This window comes from Solanum pennellii, chromosome 12 (genome assembly GCF_001406875.1).
Source record: "Solanum pennellii chromosome 12, SPENNV200".
Classification (NCBI taxonomy): Eukaryota; Viridiplantae; Streptophyta; class Magnoliopsida; order Solanales; family Solanaceae; genus Solanum; species Solanum pennellii.
The window spans coordinates 44104735-44123257 of record NC_028648.1 but is presented as its reverse complement, the minus strand read 5'-3'; the positions used below and the strand labels follow the sequence as shown (position 1 = coordinate 44123257).

General features: G+C 36.3%; 1 protein-coding gene across 2 annotated transcripts; it reads left to right on the top strand.

The window, feature by feature from the left end:
• Positions 1 to 1113: 1113 nt before the first annotated feature.
• LOC107005610 lies at positions 1114 to 3378 on the top strand. Of its 2 annotated transcripts, none has more exons than XM_027913332.1 (3): positions 1114 to 1226; positions 1669 to 1750; positions 3018 to 3378. In XM_027913332.1, the coding sequence occupies exons 1-3, from the start codon at positions 1134 to 1136 to the stop codon at positions 3086 to 3088; spliced, it is 246 nt and encodes an 81-aa protein (XP_027769133.1). In that variant the 5' UTR covers positions 1114 to 1133; the 3' UTR covers positions 3089 to 3378. The 2 variants fall into 2 exon arrangements, with proteins under 2 accessions (XP_027769133.1, XP_015059738.1); XM_015204252.1 differs by having other exon boundaries at positions 1154 to 1394.
• Positions 3379 to 18523: the final 15145 nt, after the last annotated feature.

The window sequence follows — 18523 nt, the reverse complement described above, 5'->3', positions numbered from 1 at the left end:
TTTATGGGGTAGATAAATTTTTTAATTACAATGTCGAGTAACTTGGATCGTGGGAGTAAGTTAGCTACATCATTTTTTTATACAATAATTGTAAATATCTTTTAGTTGTCGGTGTATCGACGACTTACCCATATAATTATTACTCGGTGAAATATTTTAGATTTCAAATTTAAATAAATTTATTTTGATTCTAAATATTTTATATATTTTTTAAATATTTTATATTATTAATTATTGTGACTTGTAGACTTTCTACGTAATTTACAAATGTATATATTCTATTTTATAAAATTTAAAAATTCTATAAGCATATTCTAGGTTAAACTTAAATTGTTTAATTATAGAAAAGCAAAATGTAACAACTAGAACAAAGAAAGTATATTGATTATACTCCATTCATTCATTTGAAAAAATTGGGAAATAAATAATATACTCGCTTCATTTTAAAATAAGTAAATTGTTAATTCAATGAATATTCCTTAAAAAAAGTTTAGGAGATAAACTGAACACCACTTTTTATTTTTACCCTTTGAATTCTTTTTTTTAAATTATTCTTGAAAATATAAATAATTAAAATAAAATTATAAATTTGTATGATCTATGTCTTTTGAACAAATAAAAATATACATTTATTTTTAATAGATAGGAACTACATAAATAGAGAGTATCATCTCTGACCACCATAAGAAAGTCGGTTGATCTACCAACTCCGTACTTGTGTTACATCCTCATTAATGAGGATGCATTACTTAGTGCTTGATTTATTGATGGAGTGATAATTATTTTTTTATTTTAAATTTAAAATTTTATATTTAAGTTTGTTTGAATATGAATTAATCTTCCCTAAAAAATATTTTATTTTTTAATACAAAATTTTAATTTAATTTAATTAAATTTAAATATAAATATAAAATACAAAGTAAAAGAAAAGTTAGAGCCGCCCAATAAGAGGGACATCTAATTCTAAATGTACAATTGCTTTTAATGTGTAGAATTATTGACAAAGAAATGAATGCAAAAGAACAATTATGAACGTCAGGGCCTAAAAGGCATTGGGAAAATAATGCATGTGGGGCTACTTTTGAAGAGGTAAGCATCTTTGTCAAGATTTAATGTCACTTTGTCTTCTAAACATGTGGTTTTGTATGTGCAATGTCTATCACTCTTGCTCTGGCTATAATTTAGGGGTAGCTTCAAAAAGATGCAATTTCTCCATCAACAAAAATGTATACATTTCATTAATAACAATTTGTCATTGACAAAATTCTTTAAGTTAGCTATTGATGGCTCTGGTTTCCTGGGCTAAGAAGGAGCTTTCTAAACTCAAACTCCAAAATAAGCCTAAAAGATTGACACTTCCTCAAACTTCCACCAAATGTTTGGCACTTCCTCTGGTTAGTCGCCAAAAGAAACAATTTAATTGGTGACAGTTCAGATAGAGAACCAACTGATTTACTAAGATTTTCAGTTAGCAATAGATCTGTCTCATAGTTTGTGATTATTTGTGTTTTAAAATGAAATCCTTATATGGGATTATATTGCTACTAATTTTCTTGCTTTTGTCTTTCCTTTGTTTGATGTGTTTGTGCTATTAGGAAATTAATAGACTTTTTAATCTAAAAAGTCTAATAAGGCTTTGAGTTGATTTCTTTTGGTGATGAAATGCAGATCCAGGAAGTGATATTAGATGCAGATCTAAGATGTACCCACTGTCAAAACAGAGTTTCTAGTGTAATTTCAAATGTTGAAGGTGAGTTATCTAATAATGTGATTTTCGAAAGAAACAAAGTTGAAGTTCGATTTTTTAAATATTGAAATTGTGCATAGAAATAAACTTCCTCTGTTTCAAATGATACATAACCATTTTAGATTTTACGTTTCTTGAGAATCTAAATAAATTTATCATTATATTCTTATTTAATAAAATTTCTTTAAGTCAAATTTAATAAACGAATGTAATTATCTTAAAAATAATTAGAATAACTTATGAACATGAATTAATCATTTAGTTTTTCTATCGATATACTGTGTGTTTAATCACAAAATAGTGTCTTAAGTTTGATTTTATTAAAATGAAAAACTTCCTCCTTTTTTATTTATATGTCTTTATTTTAGATTTTGATATCCCTTAAGAATCGATTTAAGTTTACCATTTTATCCTTATCTAATAAAACTTCTTGAAGTCAAATTTCAATAAATGAACATAGTTAGTTTATTTCAATTAATTAAATTGAATAATGAACATGAATTAATCATTTAGTTTTTCTATGTTTCACGATTTCAAAGTCAATACTCCATCTGCCCTTATTTACTTGTCAATTTTTAGTTTTACACACCTCTTAATAAAATAATAATTAATATAATGAGTTTATCATTATACCTCTATTAATCGATAGAATTTCAAAATCAATTTACTCATCAAAGAGGTTCGACTTTTTTCAGAAACAGCAACTCACTAAATAAATTGAGAATATAATAGGCAACAAAATGTTTTCTTTTCTTGATTTGTCAAAAATGACAAATAAAAAGTAAAAATTGGACAAGTAACTCTCAAAGGTAAAATACGAAAAATTTATGCATTGATTTTGTGAAAATGACAAATGTAAGGACCATATATTTTAACTAAGAATACCATCTACTCCTTCTATCCCTAATTATTTATCCATTTTGACAAATCAAGAAATGACATGTTTTTTTTACCTATTATACCTCAATTAATTACTCTGAAAAAGATAGAATATTTTGAAAATCTTAATTTTTTATTCTTCCACTTCACAATTATAGTTCTAAATGGTGAACTCATATGTCAATCATTGTTTTCTTAATAGATCTTTCAATTCAGAAATGAACAATGAATTACGGATAGAGGGAGTAAATAGGAACAAAATGTGTATCTTACTAGGGAAAAAAGTTGAGAAAAAGGTATATCAGTGTTTGAAAGAAGGCATGAGATAATCATATATAGCTAAGTTATAATCCTATATTGATCCATTTAAGCTTTCAACTGAATATTGCAGATGTGGAGTCTATCGTGGTGCACGTACTAGAGAAGAAGGTGACTCTTATTCGCAAATCTACAAGTAAATGATGTTGAAAGCAAATTCATTCAAACAAACTACTTAGGCACTCAACCATCAATTATGTACAAATGGTTGTGATCATTAACGTGCGGTGTGTGATCTACTTGCTTGTTGAAGAATTTCACCTTGTGAGAAATAAATTGTTGACCTAAACATTGAAGTTCTCATGTAGTAGTAATTATTTCCTTCAACAAAAAACCAATCAATGATTTACGTAAAAGTGATGTGATTATTTTACTATTAATCAAGTGTAGACATTAAAATTTTGTGAGAATTTACAAGACGGGTTTAATTCGAATCGGGACTCTAGAAGTTGTGTTTGGTTTCAGTTAGAATTCTCGGAGGCTACTCAACCCTAAATCCTAATTTATGTCTATATAAAAGATATTGAATTCCGTTAAAAAGCATCTCAAATATCTCATAACTCTTGGGCATTTTTAAAGAGATCAATATCTCGAATATTCTTCAAATTAATGGGATATTCATATCGATATCAAATCTAAATCTTTGTATTTCGAGAAATACTTCACTAACGGTCCTCGAATCATGGATACATTTTAGGAGAGTAGAATTAAGGGATGAACATAATTGTACCCGCAATCTTTATCAATAGAATCATGTTTCTTTATATTTTATTTGTGATTGCAATTTATGTTTAGAAACTTTAAAAAATTTTGTAAACAAATTGGCACGCCTAGTTGGACAATCTCTACCTATCGTCTCAACTTTTCAAGCATAATAGAATATCAAAATGTATTCCATTGTAGAAGAACAACTAGCAAGCTTAACTAAAGTAATTGAAGACCTAACAAAGTGCGCACACAAACAAGATACTAAATTTTTCAAGCTAACAAATAAGATGGATAACATGATTGAGAGAAGATGAAGTCAAGCACCTCTGAAGCTTCCTAAAGTTCAATACGAAGGAGAGTCTTGTGTAAAGCAAAAAAAGATTAAAGAAATTCGCTGAAGGTTTGATTCCAATTAATCAATTGAAGGACTTTATCACAAAGGCTATCGAAGAAAAATCTGAGTCTTCATCCAAATTTTCTCCCACATATGTAAAGTCATATACACAAAGGATTGATAACTTAAAAATGTCTAAGGGCTATCAACCTCCTAAGCTTCAAAAATTTGATGGCAAAGGAAATTCCATGCAACATATAGGCGCACTTTATCGAGACTTGCAATGATGCTGGGACATATGGTGATTATCTTATTAAAAAATTAGTTCTATCTCTTAGAGAAAATGACTTTGATTGGTAGACAAATCTTAAACCTAATTCTATATATAGTTGGGAGCAGTTGGAGAAAAAGTTCCTTAATCATTTCTATAGAACGAGACGTGTGACTTAACTTACAAAGGCTTGTCAAGGTGAATATGAACTAGTTGTTGACTTTATCAACCGATGGACACGTCTGAGCCTCAACTACAAATATCGTCTTAGTGAAACTTCTAGCATTGAAATGTGCATCCAAGGTATGAATTGGGGTCTTCTATACATTTTGCAAGGAATAAATCCCAATACATTCGATGAATTGTCAACTCGTGCACATGACATGAACTTAAGCATGATTTTGAGAGAAGATCAAAAAAATTTTGTCTAGGGACCTCATGAAGATGAAGATGTAGAAGAACTCCAAAGTGGGGGTAAGTCTTCATCCGAAGAAGATTACAAAGAGTAAAGGTATATCTAGACTCTCCTTAACTCATGAGCTTAAACTGCAAGTTACAATACTCCTCATCATTTAAGCTAAATCTTCAAGTTATAATGTTTCTAGAGACGAGAGTCGAAATTGTATATCACAAAACTCTTCAAATTTTAGTTAAATCTTTGTAATGATCGGGGTTCATCATTTTTGAAAAGCCAACAGGAAAAGAAATGGGGCCAGAAAACTTTTTGGTAGTAACTTGGAATGCCTAGCCTAGTCCAGATTTTAACAAAATAAGAGTCAGTGAGGTCTAAGGAAATCTAGTAAGTAATGAGAGATATAATTAGAAATTTGATTACATGAATGGATATCTAAGAGGATAAGAAATCTATACGGCTTTTTGAAATTGAATTCGGGCAAGTAGGACTATAAACAATGATCTAAGCGTAAATGGGTAAATATCGTCTCTGTGCAAGCCGCCTGAGAGGAATTAGGAGAGTGGGATGGGGTCCACCATAGCATGACAGATGTGACTTAAAGTCATAAATAAACCCCTAAAACATTATTTTTCTGCACTTTTTGACTTTGAAAGCTAAGAAACGACCCTAAGGATTTTGTTGCGGGTTTTACCATTATTGAGGCTAAAGGTAAGATTTTAACTCCCCCAATCTATTATTTGATCCATAGAACCTATTTTCTTAGGTTATTATCAATGGGGAAGGATCTGAAAATCATGTTTTTAAAAAGCCCCGATATAGTTATGAGGGATCAAAGGTTTGTTATAGGGTTATTAGGTTTGTTATAATCTGGATAATTAGACCTTTGATTGTTGATCCTTGCGTATATAAATTGTTTGCAGACCTAGAACAAGTGGAAAGGATCCGGAAAGTGAATATTCAAGTGCCTTAGTGGTTTTAAGCTTGGATTCGAGGTAGATGAGGGTTGTGATTTCATATGTGTGATATATGTTTGTTTTGCTTCATTATAATGAATGTATGTATACGAATGTTGCATTATTCATCACACTAATTGTAAATGAGTATGAACAAATAATTATATGCCATGAATCATCTCTTGTTGTATGATTGTGATTTTGGTGTGTTGAATGGATATGATTGCCACGTTCCTTCATAACTAACTGGATTGTATTTCCATATTATGGCATAACAATGGGATCAGATTTCCACGTCCCGGCATAATTATTGGATCGGGTACCACATTCCGGTGCAATAACAGTTTGAATTTGGGTTCCATGAGACAACCATTCACTTTTTATACATTAGCTTATTATTATGAACATGAACATGGACTATGAACTTCTCAAAGAGTTCTTCTTAGTGTGAGTGGGGGTATGTGACTTCACTCATACATTTTACACGTGGATTTTATGAGTGGTTGTGGTGTGCTTCTCTTATGATAATGTATATGTCTGGTGCATGTATGTTTATTATATTGCTTTGACTTATATATGTTTCACTTAATGGGATATCCATGTTATCCCACAATTATACGGTGGTTGTGTACTGATACTGCACTTGCTCTTATATTTGTTGAGTATAGGGAATCTTCCAGCGACTATTGATAGACCTCAATTCCAGGTAAATTTGTTGTTTAAGTCCACTCTCTTTGGACCCAGACTATTTGTTTAAGGTTGTTGTTTTGGTTTCAAGGTTGTACCCTTTGTTCTTAGACTTGCTGTTAGTAGAGTTTTAGTACATTTTCTATGGTAGTTCCGCATTTCTTATTAGTTGTTAGATGTTTATTGAACAATTGGAGTTATGGGGAATCTGTATTTATTATATTGTCATTTAAACCTGTTTCGATATCTCTAAAGGCCTAGTTTTGGTTAAATTTCTTAGTTGGGTTGTAGTAATGTTTCTCCAACCTGAGGGTTAGTGTGGGTGACATTCACGATGGTTTGGATCATGAAAAATTTTCTGTTAGAGCCCTAGGTTTGTTGATCTCATTGTACCAAAACGAGTCTAGTAGAGTCTTTTGCAAAGCGGTACGATGATGTCTGTACTTTTCTTTGAGAGGCTATAAGATTTTAGGAAAAACTCACTTCTTTCTACTCATTCATGCTATGACTTGAATCGAATTGATGTTTGGGTGATACAAATTAATACCTTTCCTCCATAACTCTATGGTTTGAACTAGATCAACAATGAGGTAACACCATCACTAGAAAGAGAGGATGTGCATACACTACCGACAATTGGATAGGGTCACCATTCAAAACAAGTATCTATTGACTCAGATAAATGATATTTTGACCAGTTGCAAGGTGCATCGATGTTCTTGAAGATTGATTTAGGTTTTGTTACCATCATTTAAATATTAAGGCGCTCAAGAATTGGGTTCGCCGAAGTTCTGATATTGAAATTAGCAGTTTTGTGGGGCTCGCAAGCTACCATTATCGCTTGTGACATGAATTGAGTCCAATTGGTATCTCTCGATCAAAATTTTTATCTCAACAAAATGAAATAGACGTTGTAGTCCCATATGAAGGGAAAAAAGCAAGTTAATTGGAACTGAGAAAGTTTCAATTGGTATCTGGCCTTAGGGACCGTATAAGGTATAAATGATCAATAAATGGTCGACTACGGAACAAACTAATTTAGAATTGAGGCTTACATTTGAGTTGTACCTTGAAAATGTAAATGTTTGTTCCGTATTGCCTGAATTAATATTTAATGTGAGAGTTGTATTTTCTTGGATGTGATGATATGATCAGATACACAATAAGTGTGCCTCTGAGTTTTGATATGTGCAATATGTTGATTGATTGAAACTATGCAAGTTGTAACTGCTGAGTATAGTAAAACTTGTTGTGAAAAGAATGTATCGACTAAGTGCGATGCAATGTCCAAGATAATGTACGAGGTGATTCGTAAGAAAGATTTGGACATGTCTTGAGCTTGAGTAATAACTGCATGAGAATCTGTGTGTTTCCCGAGGACGGGTGAGTTCTCGTGATGATTTAGTGCGAATGAGTTTGATTGACTTGGGGTAGACAATGATTATTCTAGTTCAAAGGATTATAAGTGAGGCCGTGGAAGCTGGGGAAATGGTAATGCAGGTAGAGGAGTAGGGAAATCAGGTGAGGAGGTTTCCCGTCAAGATTACATGACTTAGATACATGCTTTTTCGGGCAAGACTGATTTTGAGGTGTGTGATGCAGTGGTCACTAATGCTATTCTTATATGTGCCTAGATGGCTATTGTCTTGTGTGATCTGGGATCCACTTATTCATACAGGTCAGCTTAATTGCCTTGAGAATTAATGTGGTTTGTGATATACTTGATGCCTCATCCATGTTTCTACCCCAGTTGAAGAGTCAGTCATAGTCACCCTCATATATCGTGTTTGTCCTGATGTGGTTATGGATTTTCAGAATTAAGTTGATTTGGTTATACTGTATGACGAACATGATATAATCTCAGGCATGACTTGGTTGTCTCTCTATTATACCAGCCTTAATTGTAATGCTAAGTTAGTAACTCTAGAGATCCAGGTAGGGAAGATTTGAGTGGGAAGAGGTGTAGAGCTAGCTAAGGTCATATTCTCCATTCGGGCTAGGGAACTGGTAGGGAAGGATTGTTTGGTGTAATTGTCTCATATTTGGGATGTTGAGGAAGATTCCCCCCTCTATTGAGTATTTTTTGTGTGGTGTCAGAATTGAGAGAGATTAAAGCTTAAATCCAAGGGCATCTTGATAAAGGTTTCATCCGTCGTAGTGTTTCTTCGTGGGGTGCTCCTGTCTTGTTTGTTCAAAAGATGGAGGGTAGTATAAGGATTGGGGATTTTATTTTAAGTAATAAAAGAGTAGATTGATACCGGAATGACAAGCTTGTGGCTAAATAAGGTCCCATTGAATATACTTGGGTGAAGGTAAATGTAGTATTTTAGTAAGAAAGCGCGTAAAAAAATTGGGCTAGTCCTTTGAATTTAATGGATATACTTGAGTTTGAGGTTTCATGTCGATTAAAAGGTTGACTTCATCGTAATATTCAAGGTTTACTAAGCGTTATAGTAGCCACAATGCGTGATAGATTGTGGTGGAATGAAACTATATATTAAGATCGTAGGTTAAGCGAATTTTGTACAGTGATTACGACTTATGAATATACAAGGTTGTGGATTTCTAATATTTCGTTGGTTACGTGGTTGTATGTGAAGTTTAAAATGTTTGTGGGACACCACTTCAATAGAGTTTTAAAGAGCTAAGTATAGTGTGATATAGTACAACCTTTAGAGAGAGAAAAGAGCAAGAATATTGTATTGATCGAAAAGTCTAAAGGTATATCTTTAGAGGTGTTGATAAGTGGATGCAGAGAGGCGTAATGTCATTCATTTTATTGTGAGTATGGTAACAATGTCACAAGTCCATCATATTGGTTATAAACTATTGAAAGGACTTGAAAAAGAAGTGTACAAACACTATCTCGAATGTGATGATAAATGTTCTTGTTTTGTTTTGAGTTTTGTAATGGTTATGATGAAATTGTTAGTGAAAGATATATGAGATAGATAAAGATGCGTCCATGATAATCGAAGATCCATGAATTCATAAAAATCTTCGAGGTATAAGCTAATGTTGATAGATAATGGGATTGTGTTGGATGGTTGAATTTACAATTCAGATTTTTCATTAAAAGTCTACTTTCGTGGTGATATATTTTGTCAAGGTATGAATATTCAACGTGTGGAAAATGATCAATTGAATTACGAATTGAGGATTTGAAAGAACTTACACCTGGGTTGAGTTGTAAAGTTTATAACTTTTGATTGTTAAAGTATCTAAGTAAGGTTTCTATTTTAAAAGTGTTTTTTCAAAAGTAAGGTAAATGATTGAAGTAGCTGCGATGATTGTTCCTATTACGAGTGTTGGCTTCAATGAAAGGATTTAAAGAGTATGTGGAGTCAAGTGAATGGAAATAGTTGGTATCGACTTCTCAAAGAAAAACATTTTGTGTTGTTCGATATATTCTTATGTGAACATTTATTTCGTTTTGTACATGATTGTGAATGTGATGCAGTAGCTATGCTTACTTGTGTTCTCACTTTTGTTGGTGGATCCTTAGTGGAGGATCATATGCACCGGTCCTGCGAAGTTTTGTTGGTTGAGTAGGATAACTGGAAGACTTGGTTAGTTCAGATGATACATTTGGTGTTGTCTTGTATTTGTTAAAATTGGGTCTAAATGTACCACCTTGTTTGTGAGAGTTTATAGAATAGCTACCATGCGTATTTATGGTTGTTCGACAATCATAATATTCATCTAGTCGTCGGGTCAGGTATTGATTATGTGTGGTTGAATGTGGTGATCATTGGGTCGATTCTACTGTTCTTAAGAAAAAATCTACAATTACTAAAATCTAATATTTCAATAGTGTTGCTGGAAGGTTTTGTATGCTTGGACATATCCCTCGACGAGTAATTGTTGTCTGAAGATCAACTTTTTATAACTTAAGCTTATGGAAATTTGTGTTTTGAGGTGGAGGTGTTGATACGGAAAATGATTGTTTGAGTATTATGAGTGTGTGTTCGTTGGTTCAAGTCCACCTCTAATTGTAGCTAGTATTGAAATAAAATTTTAGCTATGTGAGAAAAGATTCGTCCTAAGATTTGTGGGGAAGTCCTTGACAATATGTTGCAGATATGAGTATGATACTTTGGTGATTATAGAGGATAACTTTGATATTAGTTGAGTGGACATACAACAATAATTATCACTCGAGTGTTGTGATGACTTTGTTGAGGTAATGTATGAAAGAATGTGTAGGTATTCAATTGATTGGCTTGGGGGAAGAGATTATATCATAAAGTGAGACTTTGTTTTGTTAAGAAAGATCTTCTGTATGAAGAAGAACTGATTGAAATTCTTTATCCCGATATTCGGAATATAAGGACATGCGAGACTAGTATCCTCTGTTGTTAAGTGATTCAAGTACTACTCTATGCTTACTTTATCTAGTCTTCCCTAGTTGATCACTGAGGGACGAGTGATGGTAAATTGGTATCTATTGTAATGATTGGGTTCTGTCGTTATAGATAAGTCAACGAGAAAATAATTAGGGTCAGAAAATGTTTTGGTAATAACTTGGAATTCGTACCCTAGTCTAGATTTGGAAGAAACTAGAGACAGTGAGGTCTAGAGAAATATGGTAATGAATGAGAGATCTAATTCTGAATGTTGTTACATGAATGAAGAGATAATACGATAAGGATCTCGAATGTCTTTACGGAATTGAATTCGGGCGAGTAGAACTCCCAAAAATGATCTTAGCGTGAAAGGTAACATTCAGTGTCCGTGCAAGCCACCAGAGCGGGTTTAGTGCCGCTAGAGTGTACGCGATTTAAATCCTAAATAAACCCTAAGATGCTATTTTTCTGCACGTTTTGATTTTGAGAGCTAAGGAACGGCCCTAGGGGTTTTCTTGATCATTTTCCACCATTCTTGAGGCGAAAGGTAATATTTTTACTTCCTCAATTTACTTTTTTGATCCATATAACCTATTTTCTTTGGTTATTATCGACGGGGAAGAGTTTTGATATGTGAATTATAGTTGGAAAATCCCTAATAAGGCTATAGGGGATCAAGGGTTTGGTCTAGGGTTATTGGGTTTGTTATAATCTAGATATTTAGACCTTTGATTGTAGATCTTTCCTTATATTAATTGTTTTCTAGACCTAGAACAAGTGGAAAGAATCCAAAAAGGGAAGATTCAAGTGCCTTAGAGCATTCAAGCTTCGATTTGAGGTAGGTAATGGTTGTGATTTCATATGTGTGTTATATGTTTGTTTTGCTTCATTATGATGCATGTATGTGTACAAATGTTGCATTATTGATTACACTAATTATAATGAGTATGAAGTTCCATGTTCCTGCATACCTATGAGATCGAGTACCACGTTCTGATATACTAACAGTTTGGGATTGGGTTCCATGAGAAAACCATTGAATTTGCTTTCCATGAGAGGACCATTGACTTGTTATATATTCGCTTATTGTTATGAACATGAGCATGAACTATGACTTATGTCTTCTCAAAGAGGTCTACTTAGTGTGGGTAATGCATTGCACAAGTCAACTTTACGAGTGGTTATGGTGTGGTTCTATGTTCGGTATATGCATGTGTAATTGTTTTTTTGACTTATAAATGTTTCACTTAATAAGATAGCCGCGCGATCTTTCTAGTACGTGATGGTTGTGCATTGAAACTACACTTGCTCTTATTTTTGTTGAGTACAGGGCATGTTTCGATGGATATTGATAGACCTCAGCTATGTGATTATTGAGCATGACCAGATTCAATGATGAGCCATCTCTTTTAGGCTTCCAAGGATCTCTCCATTTCAAGTCCACTCTCTTCAGACTCAGATTTTTTATTTAAGGTTGTTCTTTAGTTTCGAGATTGTACCCATTATTCTTATACCTGTCGTTTGTAGTGTTTTGGTACATTGAATTTAGGTTCTAGGGGTATTTCCACATTTGTTATTAGTTGTTAGATGTTTGTTAAACCATTTGAGTTTATGGGGACTCTGTATTTATTATATTGTCATTTAAATATGTTTTATATCTGTAATTGCCTAGTTTGTTATTAAATTGCTTAGGTGAGTGTATTAATGGTTCTCCCACAAGAGGGTTAGTGCGGGTGTCATTCACAACGGCATGAGTCGTGACAATCTTCAAGCTGAAATGCTCCTCGACACGAGCTTAAACTATATGTATCTTAAATCTTCAAGTTTGAGTTAAATCTTCAAGGTGAAATGCTTCTTAAAACACGAGTGATACGCTCAAACTTACTTCTCAAATAAGAAGTAAAGAGGTCGTATCAAGTAAAGAACCCAAATAATGAGGTTGGGATCGTTCCCACGAGGAAAATAGTTCAGACTTAACTTTAATCTATTATTACTATTATTTAGTCAATTATTTCCTTAGAAAACAAAAGACAATAAAAGGGGGGTTTTTGTTTCTAAATTAATGAAAATAACTAACTAAATTAAAGTAAACAACTAACAGATTCAAATCTTGGAGTTTAATCAATTAATAAAAGTAACTAGGGTTTAAGTGTTCCCCACAGGTTCCTAACTTGATAATTCTAACTATAACAATTCTTTCCTAGTATCTTGCATGCAAAGTGATAAGTTATGTATTTCTAAATCCTTGGTCCGGCATCTAGAAAATTTCACTCCGCACCTTGGTTCGGCTACGTGTATTGCTATACTAACCCTTACCTTTACCTCATATTAAGCATTGTATTTGATATTTGACTAAGTTATTACCTCATACCAATCGACACTAGCCTATTAGATAGTATACACTAAAAATTTATGTTGATAATTCTTTTCCTATTATCTACCTCCTTGGTCCGACAAGTAGCATTAAGGCGAGTTTTAACGTTGGTCATCCATTAAAAAGACTTCTAAACGAAAGAATTAGCAATACATGCAAGACACTATTCTGGAATTGTTATTTTAGTTAGATTTTACCTCATTATTCGCCCATGGTTCCCACAACCCTAGTTATGGAGTTTAGTTACCCATGGTCATAATCACAGTATTCATATATTTAATATAAGAATTCATGCACTTACTTTAATGAGAAAGAATAAAATCCAGAAATTCACTTGATTAATCAACAAAATCACCAACAATCAATTCCAAAAAAAGTGTAACAATTCCTGAAATTAATCCTTCAATACTTGATCAAGAGCACTCAAGATTATCCAAAAGTCTAACTATCAAAAAGTCTACTATCAAAGAGTCTATTATCAAAGAGTCTAACCCCAAAAACGAGGTTTTTCAAACTATTCATAATAAAAACAAAACCTAATAAAAGAAGGATTCTAATTACTAAAAATCTATCAAAACGCAGTCAGGTCGACGGATTGTCGTGGTCACGACGGGCCGTCATGGCCCTGTCGTCCCATACTTCACAAATTCTTCTTCTGCTGTCTTCATTACCCTCGACGAATAGGTATGGCGGACCGTTCCAAGAATGACGGTCTGTCGAGGGTCTCTGTTCCATTCAATAATACTTAAACTTCTTGAAATTTGGGTACTGTGACTACTTTCTGATCATCACGACGAACCAGCAGAACGGACCATCGTGGATAAGATGGTTCGTCATGAACTTTCGCAATCCCACACTTTGGTCAGACTTCCCCATCTTCCTTCAGCAGCTTCACTACGTTGCCGCCTACGGACCGTCGCAAGCTTGACGGACCGTCATAATCTCCGTAGGTGGTAAATTTTCTGCATTTCTTGCTCAAAAACTTCCGCGTTCATCTTTGGACAGATTTCCTGCAAATAAGGAGAAACTTAAATAAAAATCAATACAAATACGCTTTTGGACACGCGCTAAACTTAAGGAAAAAACATTAAAAATATCGTGAGACCATGGTATATCAACACCCTCAACTTAAATTCGTTGTTTTTCCTCAAGTGACGCACTATGACTCACTACAAAAAAGTGACGCACTATGACTCACTACAAAATCTTTGTACAATAGTATCCATATTTTATCTTTCGCAATAATTTCGCTATCAACCCCGATCAGTCTCATCATATTTATGCATGTTATCACTATTAATCTTGAATTATGTGGAATCAGACCATGACACAGACTCACCACACACTTACACCTATCCTCTTCAATTTCTTACCAAGGCGCTAATGTTTCCAGTATTGCAACTAGTGTCCTCACTTCAAAACAACATCCTCCTTTTTCACACAATGATTTCAGTTTGAGTATAAGGATTACTTTTCAACACTCACTCTCAGAAAAAATTCACAACTCATTCATACATATTGCCATAAGCTTGCCCTTATTTTCACTGCTTTAAGTTCGCCATACAACTCTTAGGATCACGATAGGACTTTCTTAGCTTGTAACATAGGCTCAGGGTCAGGTAGGGTATATTTAGGTATTCTTTAGTGACTTTTTTCCCTCCTTTACATATCGGCTAAACGTACCACTTTTTTTGTTTTATTTTGCCCAATTTCTCATATTCTTTCACCTTGCTATTTTCCGTTCTTTCTTCATTTGTGTAAGTGACTCTTTTTATTTTATTGCTTGTATTTATTATATATATATATATATATATATATATATATATATATTCAACTGGTTCTTGAGTCACTTTACTTTTGTTCTTTCTCTCTCTTTGTTCTTTCAATCCCACTTTCCAGAGCACTCCTCATACTAGCCACCCTCAAGTCATGGCTTTGCCATGAGTCAAAGTACACAATACCCAAAGTTGGGTCAGAGCCACGAAAAGGCTGTTTACTGCATTAGCCACCCTCAACTTATGCTTTTGTCATAAGCTGAGGTGCACATGTCCAAGGAGGGACCATGGCCAACACATTATTCCTAGAAAAAATCAGTTGGGGTGAAAAAGAAAGGTCTATTTTAAGATCAAATCGTTTGGATCAAAGAGGGATTAATTTCATTCATTTTCTTTTCTTTTTTTTTTTACTTAGGCTAAAAATTGTCTATATTGAACTAGGGCCTATGATCCTTTCCTAATTGTCTATTATATCTTACTTTTAGCAGGACTAACCAGGCAAGTTCTAGACCAGTACAAATAGTGGACTATTCAAATTTTCCTCACACTCACTTGACATCTCATTACTCTACCAGATTATCAGACACCTAGTTCGAATTTTAAACTTAGGGTCATGCAGTGGAGTATCTCTATGTCATGCTTAGAGCCACACATTATCAATTACTATGCCTAGTCATGCATCATTTTCATTACATAAGGATATCATTTTTGTTTTAGCCATCATGATTCAGAGTTATACTATGTACACAAGATATAGACATGCCGGTTCAATAATCAAAATAATCAGTCTCTTGGGGAAAAAGAACACAGGCAAGAAAACCCCAAAATAGGATCATGAATTGGGCTACTCAGACTTCACCCTAGCACTCACTTTCCATTTACCCCACCCCCAACAAAAAGATATGCAATTGTCCCAATGCATAACAAAAAGTGAAGTCCAACCTGGGGCGCAAAGCACCGACGATCAGCAAGCTGGTGGGTCTGGTTCCCCGTAAGCCACTACCTGTGTAGTCTGGACACCCTCAGTGGTGTCCTCATCAGCAACATCACTATCAGTAATGCCTCCCGCGGTCTCCACATCTCTGGAGCTAGATGCCCCAGCAGCTGACTCTACAGCGCTGATCCGACGTGCCTCCTCATCTGTAAGCAAGGCTCTCCTCACAGCCTCCATCTCACGGCACTCCTTCTTCCGTGCTCTAGCCTCATCCTCCTCTCGACGCTTGCGCCTCTTGGAATGCTCTTGAGGGGGAGGTGGTGGGATCTCACAAGTGGCAAATAAGGCAGCCATCACTATGTCCTCAGCAGGCTCTGTAGAAGGGACCTCAGACTCAGGAACCCTAGCCTCTAGGATCATATCAATATCCACTCGCAGACTCTCAACCGCAGCCTGAAGGGTCGACACGTCCACTTGAGGGCTGGCCGGGCTAGCACCCGCAACTCTAAAGCGTCCAAGCGCTGATGAACCTCAGCGATCTTCCACTCTGTGTGCTGGACCATTTACGCTCCAAGCGCTCCTCCGCCTCAGGAATAGACCTCTACATCCAAGGCTGGATGTGATGCACAAGTGTGGCCATCTGAGCCTCTAGTTTCTGGACCCTAGAAAGTGGGACCAGAGCGGGTAAAGGGGCTGAGCGAGAGGAGCTAGGGGCAGTGCTTCAACCCAGGATAGACTTGACCGGGGTAGTGGCAGTGGTTTCGGAAGCAGCCTGTGTAGCCGTTCGAGCATCTGCTACCGTATCATAAAATTTTCACCAAGTGGAGGCAACTCTGGACGGGGCCCTCTGTGTGGAGCCAACTCATTGGTCTTATCCCTGATGAGACCGATATCAATAGTGCCCAGCGGAGTCTTGAGCTGATCAATGTGCCAGATGGGCACACCTACGGACCTTCATAAGGAAAATATCATGCACGGAAAAGGGTAAGTATTTGTGACCTTGATTGCCCTCTCGTGCATGACCGCCTTTAGAAGCAAAGCGAAGTCCACCAAACTCGGCTATCATCACCTCCATTAGAACTGCGCGATCCCATGTGACTATATTATCTGCAGCTATGGGGGAAAGGCAGTCGCGGACAATCAACCATAAGAACTTAGCCGTGAAGGTCAAGTTAGCCTTCTTTATGGCTCTCTTTGGCTCCGTTACCCAGTCGGCACCCTCTCCATCAATAGACAAGTGCAGGGCCATCCACCTCTTGGTGGTCTCTCTCAGCGATGACTCACGCAAGAATTGGCCATCTTTAACAATTTGCCACCGGTAGTCAAACTCGGCGGTGAGAGGGGTCTTGTTGGCATCAACATCCTCGCCATACAGATACCGGTGGATGGCGGGCAGGGAGATGTCAACTTGTATGCCGCATACTCGAACGTGCTCATGGGGGGCCTGTTTGGCGGGGGCAGCCCGCCTATCTATCTGTCTATCTGTCATCAGAGAGTAGCCACGTAAGAGGCGTAAAACTCTCGGACCAACTCCTCACTATAGCAGCCTAAAAAACGAGCTGTCCACTCTAGCCGGTGTCTGGTGAAGAGATTGTGGATCTCTGGCATGGTGGGGAGACTTCCCATAAGGACCCGCCTCTCCAGTGTAAGGGTCTGGGTCATGACGCCTTTATCATTTAGAAACTTGGCGTCTTAATACACTTGGTATTGCCCGTCGACACACCACCGGTTGGTCTGGTCGGCAACCGGGGTGAGAGCACCAGTCGGTGAGCCTGGAGTGGAATCAGGACTGTCAGCCTCATCAAACGAGGCTGACTGTGCAGCTGTGACGGGTGCAGGGACTTCTGTGGACCCAGAGGCATCCTCCGACCACGAAACTCCTAAGGGAACAGATGCTCCTTCTTCATGTGTAGCTGACCTAGAAGGTGTGTCGGTCAGTGTGCGTGCTTTTTCAGACTGGGAGGCAGTGACTACGCCAGACGCCACCTTTTTGGGCGTAGCTCTGGTTGCACGTGCAGCTCGTGATGGAGTAGCAGTGCCTGGGGCCACCTACTCCGGATCATGCTCATCAACAAAGCCTATAACCAGTCGGGCAGACGGGGCGACAGACTTTGAACGCCCACGTGCGTAAACTCGATCTTATTTTGGTGCCATTAGAGATAGTACCTGTAAAGAATTGATATTAGTACTAGAAGGAGCAAACAAGACAAGCAAAAATGACACAAAATAAATATAAGAGCAAAGTTGTAATGACATCTTTGTAGTAAAAGTGAAACACGAGGGACCAGGTGATGGCTCGTCGTGAGTACGACGGACCGTCATAGGGTCCGTCATGTTTTACTTCAACTATTTTTATGTGGAGACCCCTGAAGGAAAGTATCTGACAGTTATGACGGATCAGTAGGACGGACCGTCATGATAATGACGATCCATCGTCGATGTCCGTCGTGGGGCACTTAGAAAAAGTATGGAGACCCTTAGGAGAGGGGTCTCTGACAATTATGACGGTTGTGCAGGACAGACCATCGTGGGTATGACGGTCCATCGTAGATGTCCGTCAGATGACACTTGCAAAAAAAATGGAGACACTTAGGACAAGGTTCTCTGACAAACGTGACGGTTGTGCAGGACGGACCATCGTGTTAATGACGCTCCGTCTTAGATGTTCGTCAGAGGACACTTAGAAAAGTTGGAGACCCTTAGGAATAGGGTCTCTGACAACCAGAATGGTTGTGCAGGATGAACCGTCATTCGCATGTGTCCATTGGTGGGCACTTAGAGA

What these genes read in the sequence shown, in the direction of transcription:
- LOC107005610 (XM_015204252.1), top strand. Translation starts at nt 1,284, where the DNA reads ATGGCTCTGGTTTCCTGGGCTAAGAAGGAGCTTTCTAAACTCAAACTC. An exon ending in AATGTTTGGCACTTCCTCTG is followed by an intron (nt 1,395 to 1,668) that starts GTTAGTCGCCAA and finishes GATGAAATGCAG; the next exon opens with ATCCAGGAAGTGATATTAGA. An exon ending in TGTAATTTCAAATGTTGAAG is followed by an intron (nt 1,751 to 3,017) that starts GTGAGTTATCTA and finishes TGAATATTGCAG; the next exon opens with ATGTGGAGTCTATCGTGGTG.